At 39.4% G+C, this 21,529-nt stretch overlaps 1 protein-coding gene across 9 annotated transcripts in view; it reads right to left on the minus strand.

The window, feature by feature from the left end:
• Positions 1-21,529, minus strand: part of C2CD3 (C2 domain containing 3 centriole elongation regulator) — a 158,616-nt gene that overhangs the window by 65,315 nt on the left and 71,772 nt on the right. For all 9 annotated transcript variants that reach the window (XM_023209423.2, XM_023209426.3, XM_023209421.1 and 6 more), the window contains 8 exons: positions 21,157-21,279; positions 17,626-18,120; positions 14,603-14,754; positions 12,102-12,348; positions 9,016-9,196; positions 7,616-7,799; positions 6,214-6,386; positions 4,601-4,724 (listed from right to left, as the gene is read on the minus strand). In XM_023209423.2, coding sequence (XP_023065191.1) covers positions 4,601-4,724; positions 6,214-6,386; positions 7,616-7,799; positions 9,016-9,196; positions 12,102-12,348; positions 14,603-14,754; positions 17,626-18,120; positions 21,157-21,279 — 1,679 coding nt within the window. The remainder of the gene's footprint in view (positions 1-4,600; positions 4,725-6,213; positions 6,387-7,615; positions 7,800-9,015; positions 9,197-12,101; positions 12,349-14,602; positions 14,755-17,625; positions 18,121-21,156; positions 21,280-21,529) is intronic.

The following is a 21,529-nucleotide window of genomic DNA, read 5'->3' on the forward strand; positions in this document are numbered from 1 at the left end:
CATGGGGAACCACAGTACATCTCAGTGAGAAGTTATCAGAAAGGGCTTATCAGCATTGGGCTTGTGTTAGCTGATTTGGGTGAGGGCTTAAAGGAGCAGGGCTTTGCTCTGGATTGATTTTCTTAAAGAATCTTATCTAGATAGAGGGAATACTAGAGTAAGGCTAAAGTTATAACTGGTGAAGCAGCAACTGTCACTCATTTTAGCCAGACAGGAGGATGTTGGGTGTTTCTATGGTTTGCATAAGTGACCTTGTTTTGGTCTGTGCTTAGACATGATGATGGAACTGTCTTGTTTTTGTCTCACTTCATCATAGTAATACAGTGATCTTGTCTGATGCTGATGTTCTGTAAGATTATTTACGCTCAACAAGAAAACACCAAAGTCTACCTGTGAATGTCGGCCCAATTCCCAGAAGTCTGGGGCTGCTTTTCTCCTTCTCAGCACAGATGTACCATGATGTACAAATGGAATCTACATGCCTTTAAATGACACTCATAAAGAGCAGTCAAGTCATTTGTGTGTAGCTACAGTGTGGGACAAACTCCCTTTCCCTAAACTCCCCAAGGGGATAAAGTTGACATCTAGGCAAAAAAGTCACCTATTTTTGTAGCATTTCTTGATATCCCTAAAGTAGACTTATGGGTTCCTTCCTGTTAAAACCTTACTGTACTTCATATATACCAGTAGAGAGTAGTAATTTGGAGTTATACAGATCTGGGTTTGAAGCCTGGGTCCACTATTTACTCACCGTGTGACTCTCAATAAGTTATTCAACCTCCTTTAAGTCTCAGTTTCCTCTTCACTAAGATGAGGTTAATAAAAGGATAGTATATAAATACGAAAGATGTATATTATATATCTGGATGCTTACTGCAATTTCATTTCTAAGAAAAAAAGAAAAACTTTTTCCTTTTCATTATCATTAATGATCATTAATAGATGATTTATCATTAACAGAAGATTAATGTGTATCCATACAATAGCATACCATGAAGTATATATTATGCCTAGGAAAAATGGGATGAAAATAAATTGAATGCTAGCAGTAGCTTAAAAAATGAGGATAGACTGGGTGCGGTGGCTCATGCCTGTAATCCCAGCACTTTGGGAGGTTGAGGTGGGCGGATTGCCTGAGGTCAGGAGTTCGAGACCAGCCTGCCCAACATGGCAAAACGCCATCTCTACTAAAAATACAAAAAATTAGCTGGGCGTGGTGGCAGGCACCTGTTAACCCAGCTACTCAGAGACTGAGGCAGGAGAATCGCTCGAACCTAGGCGGTGGAGGTTGCAGTGAGCCGAGATCGCGCCACTGCACTCCAGCCTGGGTGACAAGAGTGAAACTCCGTCTCACAAAAAATGAGGATAAAATACTCATAGGGTGTTGTAAAGATAACATTAGATAATATATACAAAGGAGAGAACTTGCCTATGGACAGTGAAAGACTCTCAATAGGGAACTTTCAGAGATGGCAGTGAGATGGCAGAAAGGCTTGGGCCCCAAGCTGGTTTGAATTCACTCATTCAGTTGTTATTTGCTGGGTATCTGCTCTGTGTGTCATGCCTTGGGCTCAGCTGGATATACAGTAGTGAAGTAGCCTCAATTCCTTAGCTTCGTGGCATTTAAGGACTACTGGTTATGTCCAAGAAAGTTTCTATTCACTCTGAGTTAAAGATCAGGTGAGTTAGAAGAATGCAAGTCAGTAAGAAGTGCCTACTTTACATAGGCACCAACAATGTATTTTCAGGAAGACCACTGGCAGGTAAGATGGAGGCTGGTGTTTCTTGAGGAGAGAAGACTAATTTACAGCACCTGCTATCTAGATGCCAGTGTAAGGATTCAAAAGAGGGGTAAGTTTAGAACACCAAGAATTCTTTTCAGTAAGAGGCAATGCAAAACTTACTTCCCCGATTTTACTGGCAAATAAAGGTTACAATTATCTATACAAGTGGAAGTAATCAGAAAAATCTGTATATTTGTACAATAGTTTGTAGTTTTTAAAATGACTTCATATTTGTTAATTTTTACACTGATCCTTATAAAATCAGGGTAGGAATTTAAAATTTCCATTTCAGATAAAGAAACCGAAGCTCAGGGAAGAAAGAAATCAGCCCAAGATCATACACAGCTAGTAGGAGATGGGGATGAGACTAGAAGCCACAGTGTCTGATTTCTAGAACAGTTCTGTTTCCATTATACCATGCATTGTCTCACATCCTGTGAACCTCTCCCAACCTACCAGAAGAGTGTTGTATCAGAACTGGCCTGACTTCTTGCTCTCCCTCCTTGAATATATGACACAGACCAAATGGGAGATTTAGAATGAACTGTCTGCCATCCAATCTGACTTTCCTCATGAGTCCTCAGACAGAGCAACTACTGAGTTTCTGAGCTGTTATCTGCCCTCTCTGAGATCTACTGAGTATCTAAATTCTGAGTCCTTCTCTGCCAATTAAATACTAGTTAATTTAATGCCGTATTGAAGAATTCTGATGTTAGCTGGATCTGAGACTCAGGAGGTACTCCAAATACACAAGTTTCATGCCTCCCTGCCTTTGCACATGTTCTTCTTTTTCACCAAAATAACTTTCACTCCCTTTGGGTATCTTGATAACTACTATTCTTCTTTTAAGACTCAGATTTATTTTGAAGGGGCTTGAATGCCAAGCTAAGGAAGTTGGAACTTATTATATGGACCAATGACCCCTAAAGAAGGCTGTATACAACTTAGGAGGTTCACAGGATAAACTATATTGGTGATCTCATATATTAAAGTTTTTCTATTCCATGGTATATCTTAGAAGGTATTTTGTATATGAGTATAGCAGTACATGAAGATGATTTATACATGAATAAATATGTACATATTTAAAGGGTATGCTACTTTTTTATTAATAGGAATGCATAATTAAAATTATGAGATCACTGCTATCAACAATGGGAAATCATCAAGTTTTAATGTAAGGACGTGGCATGATTATAAAACTGCTTTACTGTCTCGGTGATGGGATCTGTACCCCAAACCTCAGCATCATGCAATATACCCATATAACAAACCTGCACATGTACCCCTGTATCTAAAATAAAAAGCTGAAATTAAACAAACAAACAAACAAAAAACACACCAAAACCCAAAACAAACATAAAAACAAAACCTAAAACCAACCTGTCTTTATATCACCTTCACTAACACTAAGATGTTCTCGGGCAGCAACTGAAAAAGTCTATGTGGAGAATTTAGTGAGGAACAGTATTAACTACGCTGAGTATCTTAGCTCTTCAGCATCAGATCTAAAACAGTAATGCAATTTCTTATTTGGAGGCCATAAAGTTACAGGTGAACAGTTTGACCCTTGGTTACAACCGGGAAAAAGTTAGGGAGCACTTGTCTGTTTCTTTGTTCAAAGGGTGTCAGTCTGAAGCAGGAGCCTGATCTAGTTATCTTTCTTACTGGGTGCCTGTTATATGCTAGAATTATGCTAGGAGGTTAGAAGGACGGAGAGGAGCTCAGGCAGTGTCTCTGACTAGAGGAACTCACAGTCTAGTGGGAGAAAAATGCATGTATGCCAATAATTGAAACAGAATATGTGCTACAACCAAGGTGTTAACAAAGCAAAAACCACCAACTCTGCCTACATGTACAAAGATATAAAGGAAGACTGTAAAGATGTTGCAAAGTCTTGAAGGAAAATAGGAGTTTGTTAAGTAGACAAAAGGAAGAATATTCAAGGCAGAGAGAAGTATGAGTGAAGACCTGAAGGAGGTAAGGGAGAGGGCCATGCTGTTTTTCTACAGAAATAGTGTTCCAGGCAGAGAAAACAGCAAGACAAAGGCCCTGAGGGGAAAATATGCTTGGTGTGTTCAGAAGCAACAAGGCAGTCATGGCTGGAGTGGAGTAAGCAGAGGGGAGACTAGCAGGAGATGAGATCACAAAGATAGTTGGGGGCAGGAGCACAGTTTTGATCATATGGGGTCTCATAGCCATTTTAAGGGCTCTGGCTTTTACTACGAATAAGATCAAACATAGGCCAGGCGCAGTGGCTCACGCCTGTGATCCTAGCACTTTGGGAGGCTGAGGTGGGCGGATCACTTGAGGTCAGGAGTTCGAGACCAGCCTGGTCAACACAGTAACGAGGATCCCGCCACTGCACTCTAGCCTGGGCGACAAAGCTAGACTTAGGTGTTCATAAGTTCACTGGCTACTATGTTCAGAACAGACTAAAGGGGTACAAGCTGGAAAAATAGGAGGTAGTACTCAGAAACTGAAAGGAATGAAGTGAGATTACATAGGAGTTGCAGTGATTGGGTATGGCATGGTTTGATGGTGTAGGGTATGGCCATAAGACTAAGTTGTTAAGAAAGGCACAGGATAAAACTGTTGGGCAAGGTCAAGGAACTAAGTTGCTAATAACAGTTAAAATAGCAATGTTTGCAAGTGATTTACTCACTTATATGCTGAAATGCTTTCTTAACGGAAAAAGAGGAGTTGTGGTTAGTGAACTGGAAATTATACCTAAGAAAGTTTTGCATATCTGAGCATTATTTTACAATGATTGCAGTGTAAAAGGCTTGAGAATTGCTTGTCTCAGGTGGACTTACTTGGCTGCTGCTTGCAGACCACAGGCTCTGATAATCTGGACTGAGATGGAAACAGTTCGGGCAGCAAGAACTCCCTCTGCTGTTCTTGGACTACGCCTGTACCTTAGGCCCACATCCAGTAAACCTGAAGAATGAGGACACAAAGAAAGAAGGCTGGTCAGAAGAATCTCTGTTCCACCAAACCATAAAGTTGTCATCAGGAAGGATGGAAGAGGATTAAACACTACAACGAACAATAAGCGCAATGAAAGAATCTGTCCTTGTCGTAATCATATTGTTATTCTTTAGGGTTAATAAAGGCTTAACAGGTTACTAATTCACTTTACATTCAAGAAATTATGGTTCAGAGATTTAATTCCTTGCTGAGATTACACAACTACTGAAGGCAGAACTTAACTCCAGATTTTTTTTACCCCCAATTATGTTTATCGAATTGAGATGGGCTCTAGCCATTTTCTTTTTAAACTTTCAAAAGGTTTCCACACCTCACATACTTCTATCACCCTCCTACCATCACCACCTGAAGTATCTTCTCGTGCTACCTTTTTATAAAAACTCTATCATCCTACTGTTACATTTCAGGGAGAGCTTTATGGAATAACAGAATACGCTGATCAGGGAGCGTCAGGAGGAACAACTCAATCTTAATCATGGTGATATAAAACTTGTTTTGGCAGATACTCTTTAGCAAGCATGTACAGCAACTTGATTTAGGAGGTTAAACTTCATTATCTGATGATAAATTTGGAGGGCACACCATTCTGCTGGAGTCAATAGGATGTAATATCATTAAAATCTCCAAATTTGAATTAATCCCTCCCAACTTTAAACCCTAGCCTTCTCCTCCCTTACAGTGAATTCCTGGTTCATGCTAACTATCTTCTACCAATCCCCCATTTGCTCATGTTGGCTTGGAATAACAATTCTCTGAGTGTACCATATAATGCTTAGAATTTATGGCTTGAGGGCTTATAAAATGCTTGCTGAAGTTAAAGGTGAAATGAGACAAGCAACATTTATATAGACTCCATGGAGCTATGAGTTTTCTAGAAGTGTACACAAAATTGGCAGTGTATATTCTGTACTCATTTTTTCCAAGAGAAGGTGTCTTACAGTTTTCATCAGATCCTCGAAAGGGCAAATACCTCAAAATGTGGAGAATCACTAATTTAGAGAGAAAAGGGATTTTTATGTATACTGTATATTTTGTGTGTGTGTGTGTATGAGTGTATATATATATATGTGTATATATATATATATTTTTGAGACAGAGTTTCGCTTTTGTTGCCCAGGCTGCAGTGTAATGGCTTGATCTTGGCTCACCGCAACCTCTGTCTCCTAGGTTCAAGCGATTCTCCTGTCTCAGCCTCCTGAGTAGTTGGGATTACAAGTATGGGCCACCATGCCTGGCTAATTTTTTTGTATTTTTAGTAGAGATGGGGTTTCTCCATGTTGGTCAGGCTGGTCTCGAACTCTAGACCTCAGGTGATCTGCCCATCTTGGCCTCCCAAAGTGCTGGGATTACAGGTGTGAGCCACCACGCCTGGCTATTTTATAATATATTTTTATGTATACTGATTTTGAAAGAAAAAGACAAACTTGTTTTCAATTACCTGATGACTGGTTCCTCAATTCTTTCCTGTTCTCAATCCTGGGGGTTAAAGGGAGATTAAAGGTCTGTATTCCCACATCCTCACGATGCTGGGTGGTTACCATAGCACAGATCCTTGATAATGGCAAGGTTCCTTTGGCGACCATCTGGTCTCTCACATTAGGATAATAGTATCTGTAAACCACAAAAACACAAGTTGTCAGAAGAATTAGGTGATAAATTATTCAGTGTGCCCCAGAGATCAGCCTTCACTACCTGGTTATCTTTGGTGCCTGCTTGCTCTGTGTTGGTAGTACGCAGCTATGGTATCTGGCTAAATTTACCACTCATTATGTGGAGGAGGAACTCCATAAATTATACCCTGAGTTCAGGACAAAGCCCAGCTTCCCACAAGCTTTCTGTGAGGTAACTGTACATGCCTTGAACCTGTCGGAGGTGGCCAGTCCTGAAAGTTTCCATCTTGCAGCAGCAAAAGTGGTTCAAAGTAGAGTAGGCCCAATGTCTTTCATGGCTTACTCTCATCTTCATGCTGAGGACCCTCTAATTTAGCAGGGTAATGAGGATCTGTCAGTACCTACTCTAGTTCCTTCTCATGTCAAAACAATCCATTCTTAGATTGCAAAGTTGTAACTCAAACCTAGGTGGTTTTAAAAATCTTTTTTGTACTTGACTTACAAGTAATCATATTTAGGAAAATGTTCTCACATTTGGATGGTACTCATCCCTAGTTCTGTTCCTGATGCTGTTTCCTTTCCTCTTGTATTTATACTCTCTTAAGCACTTTAGTTGGTTTGTTGGTGGTGCAGATATAAAGGGGTGGGTTGAACAACTGTATTTATGCCAGTAATTTCCTGGAAATTTACCAATATTGGTAACATTGAGTGGATTTATATTTTATAGTATAAATCAAATATAATAATTTATATATTTATTATATACAAATTATATTATTAAATTTTATTTCTAAAATAAATATAAACGTTCTTTTGGTGGCGGGAAGAACAGGTTACAAGAAATGAGTTTATAAATGGGAGACCAGTTAGGAGGCTATCACAGTCATTTAGGCAAGATACGAAAAGGGCCTGAACTAAATAAGGCAGTAACAGAAGCACAAAAAAGGTGATTGATATGTTTAATACATAATAGGAGGTAAAATGAACAAGACTTTCACTTTGAATGTAAGTAGTGATTAGAAATATGAGATACAATGGCTCACAAGATCCTAATAACAGATTTCAGTAAAAACTGGACAAGAGTCACTGTCAAATCCAAATAATATAAAACAGGGCAGAAGGGGCTGCTTAGCTTTCTTACAATAATTCAACCTAGGCTGGTTAGGAATAGGATGCTTTATGATTGTGCACTTCCTTCCTAGGCATAGGACTGGGGTCTCCACACTGTACCTGCACCAGATTTCAAACTGGACTCCACCTCCAGGCACGAGGCCCTGTGCAGAGAAGGCACTTAGTAGGAGCCTTTGCACTGGAATTTCAGCTGGCAACAGGAGAGAGTGATGGTGTTCACTATTAAAGATGGGATCCGGAACACAGAGTGTGGTTGCAGTTCTGAAGGGCTTCAGAGTAATTCCTTTCAAAAAGAAAAGCATTTCAAAATAATCCAACATATGACTTAGTGCTTTTTTCTTCTTTCATGTTCTTCCAGTGAATATTACTCAGTAATTCCCTAGTAGCTATGGTTCCCTAAGATCCCATGATAATATAGAAGAAAAAGATCCCTTGCTAGTGGACAATTCATATATTGCCATTCAAGTGCTGACACTTGTTAAGTTTTTTTTTTTTTTAATTATAGTCACCTTAGCGAGTATGAAATGGTATCTCAGTAGTATTGATTTGCATTTCCCAAATAAGTAATGATGCTCAGTATTCTTCCATGTGCTTATTGGCCATTTGTATATCTTTGGAGAAATGTCTATTCAGATCCTTTGCCTACTTTTTAATTGGTTTTTAAGAAATGATTGATTTGTAAGAGTTCTTTCTATGTTCTGTATATACAAATCTCTTATTTGAACCTCAAAATCAACACTGGCAGCACTTTGGCAATCATTCTGGAACATACACTGAATGGCGAAAAATTCGAGTCACCTGGCCTGTTTGTTCCCAGGTGAGAACAATGTGTGAGAGTCTGACTTCTTGTTTCTCGGAGATGACCAGAAGGTGGGGACAGTAGAGGCAGTGCAGAAGCTTCCACTCTGGGGACAGCAGGATGGGGTTTGAATCCCAACCTTGGCGCTTGTTAGTGGGGCAGCCCCAAGCAAGTCACTTAACGCTTGTGAATCTCATTTTTTCTTTCATAAAATAAAGCAAACAGAGTCTACCAGGAAGTTGTTTTACGAGTTAAAATAATGATCTATGTGAGATATGTATATGTACATATTTCCTTTAGGAGCAATGGTTCAGTATTCCCTAATTCAGCGTTCATGGTGCTTTACAGAACACAACTACTGTGAGGAATGAGAATCAACACTACGTATATAGATAAGAGTGGGCACGTAAAGGATATAAGATGGGGCAAAATGCAAATAATTGGTAGATCTAGGTAAAGAGTATATAAAAGTTCTTTGTACTATTTTTATAGGTTTTTGTAAATTTGAAATTATATCAAAATAAAAAGCTACAAAAATAGTTAAAAAATAAAAAAACTTGGCCTATCTCCTGTTTTACTGCCCAGGTAAGACTAGAAATATTCAACAACACAAAATTCACTCAGAAAAAAAAAGACTTCTTAAGTATAATCTAATAAAAGAACCATATAAGAATAAGAAAGCCTAATATCCTAAACCTACCATTTTCAAGGAACTCTGGTCCTTTCAGCACACTGGATTGCGAGTGTTGAACTGGAAAGTAGTACTGGACATAACAATCTGCTTCTCCCCAGACTGTTGCCTGAAGAGGGGATAGCCCTTTAACCATTTCTACATGGATCTCAAAGCAGTGCTCCATCAATGTATTTCCTCGGTCCTCTGCCTATTAAATGAAACAGAAACACTGGTGAGCTTTAAAAAGTAACTTGCTTAGAATATTCCTGCTTCTCTATGAAGTCTGAGTATAGATAAAGAGATAAGTATAATTAGTTGATACTAAAATAGATACTTAATTTTCACTGTAACTCTCACAACTGCTCACTGTAAGTAGGCTAAACAGGATGTACTCCTGACTATAAGACTGGGTTAATATTAGGAAATCCATAAATGTAATTCAGTGCATTAATGGAACAACAAAAATGATTAACACAAATGCATTTGATAAAATTCAACATTTGTTCCTGATAAAAGCTCTTAATATACTAAGAATAGAAGGCTATTCCCTTCATAGGAAAAATAATAAATAGTAAATTTAGAATAAATTCTACATTTAGAATAGCAATGGAATGAGAAGTGAAGTGGAAGAAGGGTAACACCAGACCAAACTAATATCATAATTTAAGAAAAAAAGGAAAACTAATAGCCTGCAGCAGACAGTGGCATCCACGATTCCAGCAGGACTCCTCAGCCTGGGCCACTTAGAATAGCAAACAGGTGGCTGGGCGTGGTGGCTCAAGCCTGTAATCCCAGCACTTTGGGAGGCCGAGACGGGTGGATCACAAGGTCAAGAGATCGAGACCATCCTGGCTAACATGGTGAAACCCCGTCTCTACTAAAAAAATACAAAAAACTAACCGGGCGAAGTGGCGGGCGCCTGTAGTCCCAGCTACTCGGGAGGCTGAGGCAGGAGAATGGCGTAAACCCGGGAGACGGAGCTTGCAGTGAGCCGAGATCCAGCCACTGCACTCCAGCCCGGGCGACAGAGCAAGACTCCGTCTCAAAAAAAAAAAAAAAAAAAAAAAAAAGAATAGCAAACAGGTACTAACTACTATTTCCAAATTAGTTGGGGATAACGTCAGGACTGTCCAATAATGGTAAGGACTACTTGGGGAGGTAGTGAAGACACTGTCACTACAGGGAATAACAACAAATAATTATGTATTTATTGAGGATTTACTATGAACCAGGCACTATACCAAACAGCTCACCTTTATTAGGTGATTGAACATGCAGAGCTAGTAACAGTGGAACCAGGTTTAGACTTAATGTAGTCTGACTCCAGAGCCAGTGATCTTTATCCCTATTCTATACAGCAGATCTTAGACAACAAATTATTCAGGAAAATTCAAAGGGGGAATTCAGGATTCAGATAAGAGTTGAGATTATATATATATATGTGTTTAACATTTTAACTACTAATCCAAAAAATCTAGAACAGAGACTGTATTAAGTCTCTGCTTTGAAATCTGAAAGCATATGTTAGCAATACCTGCTCAAAAATTTTCCTTAGAAAAACACAAAACTTGCAATTTGATTCCCTGGGGCAAAAATTGGGAAAAAAAATCTCTCAAGAGTCACAACAGCTACTTAATTTGGCCTTATAGTGTTATAGCAATTTGATAATTCCCTTCTGCAAATGGTGAATTGGATGGGAGGCATGAGTGTAGGAGGAAAAACAACTGTTTTTATAGATATCTAATCCCACAGGTAAATCTTTCAAGGATTTCCTCTGCGCACATAGTGAGAAACATTTTCTAACCTTTAGTATGGAATTTAACAAAATCTGAGTCTACACTGCAAGGTGACAGCCATATAATGCCTAAACAGACTTGGGGATACTAATGTGGTTTTTCTTTATTTGTGCTTTTATATAATTTTCAACTGGAAAAATACGATTATCTATTGACAAACAATAATATCTAACAAATAACTGGCCGGGTGTGGTGGTTCATGCCCGTAATCCCAGCACTGTGGGAGGTCGAGATGGGTGGATCACTTGAGGCTAAGACCAGCCTGGCCTGGCAATATGGTGAAACCCCATCTCTACTAAAAATACGTAAGTTACCAGGCACAGTGGTGGGTGCCTGTAATCCCAGCTACCGGGAGGCCAAGGTGGGAGAATCCCTTGAACCCAGTTGGCGGAGGTAGCAGTGAGCTGAGATGGCGCCATTGCACTCCAGCCTGGGCAACAGAGCGAGACCTCACCTCAAAACAAAACAAAAAAAACTAACAAATAACTAAGAAAAATTTGGAGTTCATAATATACAAATAAACCATAACTTACTAAAAGTTATTTTCCTAATAGTTCTTTCCCTGCTAGAGACATTTAAATTTGTCGTTTGGGTTCAGACTTAAGAATATAACATACTTAAATGGTATGGATACTGAGATTTGGCTGTACTAGTAAAAACAACAAATATAAGATACAGTAGTACATGATACAGTGGAATAAAGACTGAACTTGAAGTTAGAAGACCTGTGTCTGAATCCCAGTTCTCTCATTCTTAGTTATGTGACCCCGGACAAGTAACTTACTCTCTTCGATTCTGTCTCATCATCTATAAAACAGAATAACAATGACCTACCTCATGTAGTTGTTAGGGAAATAAACATAAGAATGTATGTCAATGTGCTTTCTCAACTGGACAGCACCAAACAAAAACAAATTACTTTTAAATTACTAGTAGATAAGCAAGCACTTAACAATGACTTTCCAGCATGGGCTCAGCCAATAAGCAGGGTAAGATTTTGCTGGCTTACATTTGGGATCACTCTCCACTCCCATTTTTTTTAAAGGCAACAAAGCTAGTAAATTAGATAATTAAGATCTGGTTGTTCGATTGGATTTTCTTTATAAATTCAGGGAGCTAAGAGGGACACAGAGATCCATTTAAACCATAACAGAAAACTACCAATGATTCCTTTGATTTATAGGAAGCACTGGAGTGCATGTTATGTTCTTTTGTTGAGCCTTTCATTATAGAAATAAAGGATTTGGGCAATAAATTCACTAAAATATGCAAGAGAAAATGAAATAATGACTTTTTGTAAACCATAGCATTTATTACCATAGCAACAGATGCTACAGTTGGCTGGTCCAGGAAATGGGCTGGCCTAGGGCTGAAGGGAGGGAGTGTTCCCTCTTCATGCTTTAATCTTTGTAGTGCCATTATTTGATCTGAAGAACCCATAGCTAAAAAGACTCGAAGACTCCCATTTTGGTGGCCTGAAAACACATCAATCACAGGCATGTAGCGGTCGACAGCAACAACTGGGTACTGGGCATCCAGCAGCAGGCGAGAAATTTTAGGATCTCTAGAGGGGGAGAAATTGTGAATAAGCAAATAACAAGCATCAATCATGTCATAGAGTGTTTTATTTCTTTCCTGACTCATTTTTTCAGTTTGTTAAAAATAGATCTGCAACTGGAAAAGTAATAGTGGTTTTAAAAAATGTGTGCATCTGTCAGTAACCCACCAAATAAAAATTACCAGGCAGAGAAGTTCAAAATGTAGCAATTTAAAGGCATGGAATGTGTCTGATATGTCTCTGTAGCATTATGGCCCCAAGTCCAGTGTCTGTGATTTGAGCAGTATCTCATGGAGCTTTGCATTATTTTATAGGGAGGAAGTGTGGTCTACTAGGAAGAATGTGGACTTTGGTGTCTGACAGATAAGATCTGGATAATATTGCCAATATCTGCCATCTACTGAGTGTTTAGTATGTGATAGGCATTTTATAGTGTTTCTAATCCTTTTAACGCTGCAAAGGTTGGTATTATCCACTATTAATGGATGAGAAAGCCAAATTTAAAGAGGTTAAGTAACTTAGCTAAGGATACACAACTAGTAGGAGGTTAAGTTGGGATTCAAGCTCTGATAAATGATTTATAATGCCATGCTGAATCTTAGCTCTGCCACTTACTTGCTGTGTGACTCAAGCAATCATTTAACATTTTTAAGTCTGTTTTGTCATCTGTAAAATGTACGCAATGAAAAAACTTACATCAAAGGGTGGTTGTTAGGACTAAACTGAGATAACATATAAAATACCAACTGTGATGCTTGGTACATGGAAAATGCCCAGTAATTGGTAGCTACTATTATTTTATACACTCTCAGCAAAGAATGAGATCTAATGGAATGAGAAGTGAAGTGGAAGAAGGGTAACACCAGACCAAACTAACATCATAATTTAAGAAAAAAAGGAAAACTAATAGCCTACAGTGGACAGTGGCATCCACGATTCCAGCAGGACTCCCCAGCCTGGCTATGATTTCTAATGTTACTGTTGTAAGTATTAATACTTAGCTGTTCACAGAAGGCATATCCATGTATTTTCTCTCTAGATCTTCATGATTGTTCCACTAGAGAGATAGGGAATCTACTATCACCCTCATTTTACAGATGAGGAAAAGAAAGTCAGAGAGGTTAAGTGACTTCTGCAAGTTAAAGGACAAATTTCTTCATTTGTAATATAGGGATAATAATAATACCTTATAGGGTTATAGTGAGGTTCAAATGAGCTAATGCCCACAAAGGTGCTCTTTGTAAAACGTAAAACGCAACATTTAAAACAGAACTATGAGAAGGCTGCTAGGAAGGAGGTCAATGCTAAAATAAAAACCAGAAACTGAGTCAAAATAAAAAAGGCACATTTTGGGCCAGACGTGGTAGCTCATGCCTGTAATCCCAGCACTTTGGGAGGCCGAGGCGGGTGGATTGCGAGGTCAGGAGATTGAGACCATCCTGGCTGACACGGTGAAACCCCGACTCTACTAAAAATACAAAAAATTAGCTGGGTGTGGTGGCGGGCGCCTGTAGTCCCAGCTACTCCAGAGGCTGAGTCAGGAGAATGGCGTGAAGCCGGGAGGAGGAGCTTGCAGTGGGCCAAGACTGCGCCACTATACTCCAGCCTGGGTGACAGAGCAAGACTCTGTCTCAAAAAAAAAAAGAAAAAAAAAAAAAGGAACAGTTTGTATTGAGGAATGAAATAACCATCAGGTTAATCAATACCCTACCTATGTGTTAAAAGTGAGGTGGAGTAATCAAATCTGAAGGTCTAAAAGATAATATTCATTATATAAAACTTGCAAATAGCTGATGTGAACAATACTGAAGTTATGTGATAGAACGGTAAACCACCTTTTGTGAGGTGGTAACTTTTGGCAGTAGAGCTTTTTGGTGAAGAGTGTGGACTCCACTGCCATGCTATCTTGGGTCCTAACCCTCCACTTTATGATATATGTGACAAGTAATTTAACTTCTCTGAGTCTCTGTTAACTTATCTGTACAAAAAAGCAAAGAGAAGTACCTGCCTCAGAGGGTTGTCAAGAAGATTAAATGACCTGATGTATGCAAGGTTTTTAGCATAATGCCTGAAACATGGTAAGCAGTATCTGTAAGATACTGCTTTAGAATAGGAGAAAGAGCAGCAACTGTGGTGAAACTGAAAAAAGTCCTTCAAGGGATTACTGGGCTATACATGTTTGCAAATCAAAAGAATTCCTTTTCAGTCCATACAAAGTTAAAGACACACAATAAAGAATACTCCAAAAGGTCCTATTTACTTGAATGACATGTAAAACTGGTGGAGGGGAAGTTTCACCAGTCCGAGCAGCTTGTCCAGTCCTGGGCTCCGCACCTTATTCCAAGTTTCAATTACCATCACATTGTTCTTAAGCCTTTCCAGGTATTTGGAAGACAGAGAGATGGGAATCACCTAAGAGAAGAGGAACAACCAAAGCAAACAAAAAACTCATACCTAAGACAAATATTAATTTATACTTTCACTCAATAGCATTTACAAAAAGCCTACTGTTAACACACAGTGTTATGAGCTAAAGACATTCAAATAAAACTTACTCTGTATCCTCAAGAGAAGTAGCAGTCTGCTGTTAGAGACTAACACATAAAGGCCAGATACAAAACAGTGAGTTCTCTGATGACAAAGCTCATACAGGTGGAGCTTTGAGGACACAGAGAAGGTTGTTAAACATGTCAAACATGGTGCCTGCCAAACTTGTCCAATCCTTTCTAAGGCAAAGTGATCCACTAGTAAATCCCCCTGAAAGAAAGATGTTTTTGAAAGAAGTATGCTACTGACTTGACAAGAGTTGAGTATTTTATCAAAGGGCAGTCAATCCACTGACTGGATAGCATTTAATAAAATGACCAAGTGCCAAAAGCTCTGCCCAACAGGTGTCACAGTAAAGAGCAAAGCCAACCGTTCCTCTGGATTTTCAACATAAAATTACTCCAGAATTGGCCAGTTGGTAGTTCCAATAGAAAACATGAGAGGCAAAAAGCATGAAATTAGAAAAGGGATGATGAGAGGAAGACACCAGAAGAACAGAGCAGAGCTACTTTTGTATCCACCTAAGAAACACAAAGTGGATACAAACCTAGTGTTTGTATCCTGAACACATTTCTGTTCCTTGAAACCAAAAAAAGTAAAACTAGAACAGCAACCTAACCTCCAAGTAAGGAAGTTGCAGGCAACTACTTCTGGGACAAAGTAACCTTAAATCTCAAGGCCGAGCAGGAGTTAACTAATACAAAAAGCTCTGCTTAAGTGGTGTCATGAAGGCTTAAAGGAAATTCAAGGTAGAAGAATGAGCACATACAAAAATACAGAAGTAGGAGAAGAGAATATTCAGGAAACTCTTAAGTAGTTGAGCACAGCTGGGTTATTTAGTATAAAGGGAAGAGTGGCAGGAGCTGAGGCTGGAGAAGTACATACAGTCAATTTCCAAAGGGTCTTGGATTTACATTCCATCTTGAAGGATATGGGGAATCACGGAAAGGCTTTAAGAAGGGAAATAAAATGTTCAGGTTAGTGTTTTAGAAAGGTCATTCTCATTGGTGCATAAAGGAGGCAAAGGACATAAAGAGAACTGGGAAACAGCTAGACCAGTCTGAAGGCTATTTGGAAGGAGGGTGAAGGTTTAAATAGAAGCAGTGGCAGTGCAGTGAAGGTAAAGAGATGTGTTCCAGAGAATTAAGTTTGTAGTATCTATTAGACTTGGTAAGTAATTACATAAGAAAGAGTCAAGGGGCTGGGCGCCGTGGCTCACACCTGTAATTCCACCACTTTGGGAAGCCGAGGTGGGCAGATCACGAGGTCAGGAGCTCGAGACCATCCTGGCTAACACGGTGAAACCCCGTCTCTACTAAAAATACAAAAAAAATTAGTCGGGCATGGTGGTGGGCACCTGCAGTCCCAGCAACTCGGGAGGTTGAGGCAGGTGAATGGCCTGAACCCGGGAGGCGGAGCTTGCAGTGAGCTGAGATTGCGCCACTATACTCCAGCCTGGACGACAAAGTGAGACTCTGTCTCGAAAAAAAAAAAAAAAAGAAAGACTCAAGGAAAACTAACAGGTTCTATTTAGGTGCCTGAGTAAATTATAATTTGAATTAGGGCAGACAAAAAGAGGAGGAAGAACAGATTTGGAAGAAGTGATAAATTCCGATTTGAACATGTTTGAATTCGTTCTTTCATTTACACATCTTTATTGAATACCCAGTATGTGCCAGGCAATGTGTTAGGTGACACGTGTAAACTGAGATATCCAGGTGGTAATGACCAGCAGGCAGTTAGATACAGAAATCTCAAACTAAAAGGAAATGTCTGGCATATATAGAAGTGTAGATGTGGAAGTTATCGTCATAAAAATGACTGCTGAAGCTGTGTGAATAGATGTGATCATCATGGGGAAAAGTGGATTGATTTGGAAGAGTGCCAGCAATACAGTAATGAGTAGAAGCACCAACAATTAAAGGAAGAAGTACTGGGGTTACCACCCTTTTTCTAGTTTTTTTTTTTTTTTTGAGATGGAGTCTCGCTCTGTTGCTCAGCCTGGAGTGTGGTGTTGATCTCGGCTCACTGCAAGCTCTGCCTCCTGGGTTCATGCCATCCTCCTGCCTCAGCCTCCTGAGTAGCTGGGACTACAGGTGCCTGCCACCATGCCCGGCTAATTTTTTGCATTTTTAGTAGAGACGGGGTTTCACCGTGTTAGCCAGGATAGTCTCGATCTCCTGACCTCGTGATCCGCCCGCCTCAGCCTCCCAAAGTGCTTTTCCTAGTTTTCCTTCTGGCCAAATGACTGAAAAAGAACAGCTTTGAGTGAGGAAGAAAATAAGACAGTAAAGTTACAAAAACCAAGAAACAAAACAACTTAAGCACCACATTATACAGAAAAATCAAGTTAAGATGCATACTAAAGTAGGGAGAAGAATAAATGTGAGGATAAATATATAAAATAAAATAATAAAGGAGAGATTGGAGAAAGATGGGGAGGTTTAATCAAAGTCTTAGAGGAAGCAGAAAGGAATAGAATCCCAAAACTCAGGCAAAAGAAACAGAGAGAAACCATGTGAACTCAGACAGAAGAGAAATAAAGACAAAAAGTTTTAAAATGTTGACAATGCCTTTCCCTCTTCTATCCGATAGTGGGACTGAATCTGTACACCAAATAATTACAAAGGTTCCTGCTAGTCTGAACATTCTAGATTTAAGATGAAATTATAATTTGGGAAGCATTTGTCTCCCACCCCTACATTCCTCTAATGGATATGGAATGTACAAAGTTACCTGAGAAAAGTTAAAGACCGGTTGTGTTGTGCCCCATGCGATGACAGATCTGGTGACTTCCTCTGTGCTGAAGAGTTTACAATTTAAATAAACATTGCATGGTGATTGTTTCTCAGATTCTCCAGTAATAAAATCTTTCCCATCTGGCACCATCAATAGCACATGCAACAGCAAAGCACTCTCTTTTGTTGACCCATTCGTCTGAATGACTAAATTATGGGAAGCTGGCATAGTCATGAAGGTTGAAGGATGTGGTGCTAGAGGGCTTGGTGACTTTTGGGTGGGGAGCACCAAGTTCTGTGCTTTCTTTGCAGTTTCCTCATGAATTTGATTTAAGTTTTGTGGATTTTTGGTACAGGTCATATCTTGGGTAAGTTCTGGTAGTGCCTTATTTGGACTTGTAGGAGCACAAAGTGGGGTATAATGGGTATTGCCACTTAACTTAGTATTGATACCAGTGAAATCTTTGTTATCTGTAACAAGCTCCATGGTTACCTATAAAACACAAAAGGAGAAGAGTCAATAAGAATGTCCTTTAGAATTGGAATTAGAATTTTGAGGCTGGAAACACCACCAGATTATTAGGAAATGAATTAACTCATCCTCAAACACTCTAATAGTAAGAATATTAACAGAATGCATATACATTAACTTGCTAGACTAAGAAAAACTAGACAGATGATTTATCAATAACAAAAGATGAACCTGGAAGATCAAGTTAAGCCAGAATAGAAGAAAGTTCCCAGAAAAGAATGGAGACATGTTTAAAGGACCCAGAAATCCAGTTGAAGAGGCTCCCACTGGCTAACTCTAGGACAATTTAAGCATAAGAATGAGTAACAGTAATGGATTATAACCTATTGAATAATAATCCATGAATCCATCCTGATATAAAATAAATATGAGAGAAGAAACAGCTCCTCCGTATAGAATGCCAATTAATAAACGCACAAGAGACGGTAGAGTTAGAAATCACCATTTGACAATCATCACAGTAATAAGTGATTCAGGTTAACCTCAGTGGAGAAACATTCTTTAAAATAACTGGCATTACTTTAAAAAAAAAATCAACATACTGAAAAATAAAGAAAGGCTGCAGAACTGTTTCTGACTAAAGGAGATTAGAAAGATCTGACAAAATGCAATAGATAATCCTGGACTAGAAAAAAAATTTGCTATAAAGGCGCTGGTATAATTGGTGAAATCTCAGTACAGCCTGTAGATATAGCATCAATGCTATGCTGACTTTTAAAACTCTAGAGTATTATGCATGATGATGTCCTTGTTCTAAGGAAATGCATAAAATATAAACTAAAGAATTTAGGGGGAGAGGCATGATGTACAACTTACTCTCAAATAGCTCAGAAAAAAATGTGTATGTACATGTATGGGGGAAGGAGATAAAGGGAGAGAAAGAGAGAGACAGTGAAGAGGCAGACAGACAATTATAAAGAAAATGTGACAAACAGTAAGAATTGGGGAGTCTGAGTAAAGGGTATAAAAAAAGTCTAAATGTTAAAAAGTAAAAAAGAAAAGCGATGAAGGATAAATGATGAATTTGAAGAATAGAAGTGGTCACTAACTGTCAGGAGACTCAATTACTAAGGGTAAAAAGTTCTTGCTGTTTCTTTGATCTGAAATCCATAAGTGTTCGTAAGTGTTACACAGCAAGGTTCTCTTTTTTTTCGAGACAGAGTTTCTCTGTCGCTCAGGCTGGAGTGCAGTGGTGCGATCTTGGTTCACTGCAAGCTCCACCTCCCGGGTTCATGCCATTCTCCTGCCTCAGCCTCCCGAGTAGCTGGGACTACAGGCACCCGCCACCACATCCGGCTAATTTTTTGTATTTTTTAGTAGACACGGGGTTTCACCGTGTTAGCCAGGATGGTCTCGATCTCCTGACCTCGTGATCTGCTTGCCTCGGCCTCCCAAAGTGCTGGGATTACAGGCCTGAGCCACCACGCCCGGCCAAGGTTCTTTTACTCTATTGAATATAGACAGCAATCTATCCAGAATAGTATTTCTCTCAAAAGAGCCAGAACAGAAAAAATTTCTAGTTGATCAATCCTATTTATAACCCCTTTCTGATTTTAAACTTTGTAGTCCAGAATGAACCAGGCAGGCAACAACTATAACTTGGATAGCACAAGAGTAAGGTGATGTTAATTTTTTGCAATAATAATCATGTAAGTCTTTAAAGCAAAGTGGTATTTACTAAGACCAAGAAGAGAGAGAAGGCTTCCAAGAAGAAAAGGCAGTATGACAAAACACAGAGGCATGAACCAGTATGATACCTTACTGATTCTTTACATAGTGTGACATAGTTATTGGTAGAGAAGCTATAGGAGAGAAGGCTGAAACGGTAGGCCAGGGTCACATAGTAAGTCTTGTACTTTATCCTTCGGGTGACTGGGAGTCATCAGGATGTTTTAGGCATGGCTGTGATGATTTTTTGTTTTCTTTTGAGACGCTTTGTCGCCCAGGCTGGAGTGCAATGGTGTAATCTCGGCTCACTGCAACCTCTGCCTACTGGGTTCAAGCAATTTTTGTGCCTCAGCCTCCCAAGTAGCTGGGATTACAGGCACAGGTCACCACTCCCGGCTAATTTTTGTATTTTTAGTAGAGATGGAGTTTAGCCATGTTGCCCAGGCTGGTCTTGAACTCCTGAGCTCCAGCAATCTGCCCACCTTGGCCTCCCAAAGTGCTGGGATTACAGGCTTAAGCCACTGCATCCGGCTGATTTTTAAAATTCACCAGGACAAAGCTATACTGAAGCCACACACCCTGATTCTGCCATCTAAGAAATCCTAACTCACCTGAATACAAGGAAATAACCCTCTCTCCAAAGAATTATATACCAGAATTCATTCTAACAGGCACACTTAGTTACTTTTCTCCTTCTTTATTCCAATTACTCTAGTCTAAGCCACCATAAATCATCTCTTTTCTGGACTAATGCCACAGACCACCTCCCTCTTTCCTCTTGCAGTCTATTCTCCACACAGTAATCTTGTAAAACGGAAATCAGATGTCACTCCCACGCTTCAACATCCTTTCCTTGGATCTTAGGCTAAAATCGAAACTCTTTACCTTACCTACAAAGCTCTGATGATATGGCTTCTACCTGACCGTTCAACTCTACTTTCTACCACTCTCTCTCTTGCTCACTATCCTCTGGCAACATTCTATCCCTTGATGACTCCAAGCCCAGTCCTGCTTTAGGGCTGCTGCACCTGTTATTCTCTCTGGAATGGTCTCTGTGTTTTTTACTTTCTCCTCTTATTCTTCAAATCTCACCTTCTATGTCACCTCCATAGAAAGATGTTCTGTGATCACCATCTCCTACTTTCTCCCAGGTACTCACTATCACGTCATACCATTTATTTCCTTCATAGCACTTCCACTGCTCTATTTCAAGAGATGCTACACAAGATCAAAGACCTTGCTTTTCTTGTTCACTGCTATATCCTCTGTACCAGCCAATAATGCATACTCAGCAAATACTTCTGACTTCCTGAATGTGTATCTACATACCTTGAGGGGGCCAAACAGAGTCTGATCATTTTCCTGTTGCACTGGAAGTTGACCACTGAAAGAAAGCAGCTCTGATTGAATGACAGCTCTCAAAGAAAGTGATGCAGATCCAATGACTTCTGGCTGAGGAAGGAGAGAGAACATTTTGGTTAATTAAAGAGAAGCCACAGGAGATCTTACTTAAAGTGACAACATATGATGGCTTATAAAGGAAACCACGCAGGAAGAAAAAGCTTAATTATCTAAGACAACTCTGAGATCCCACTTTCTGTCATATTTTGGTCTCTCTTCTGGCTTTTGCTACTTTTGTCTATAAGAATACAGACAGTTTTATAAGCCACAAAGTGGTTGGAAGATTATCTTTTTCTATCAC

This window comes from Piliocolobus tephrosceles, chromosome 13 (genome assembly GCF_002776525.5).
Source record: "Piliocolobus tephrosceles isolate RC106 chromosome 13, ASM277652v3, whole genome shotgun sequence".
NCBI lineage: Eukaryota > Metazoa > Chordata > Mammalia > Primates > Cercopithecidae > Piliocolobus > Piliocolobus tephrosceles.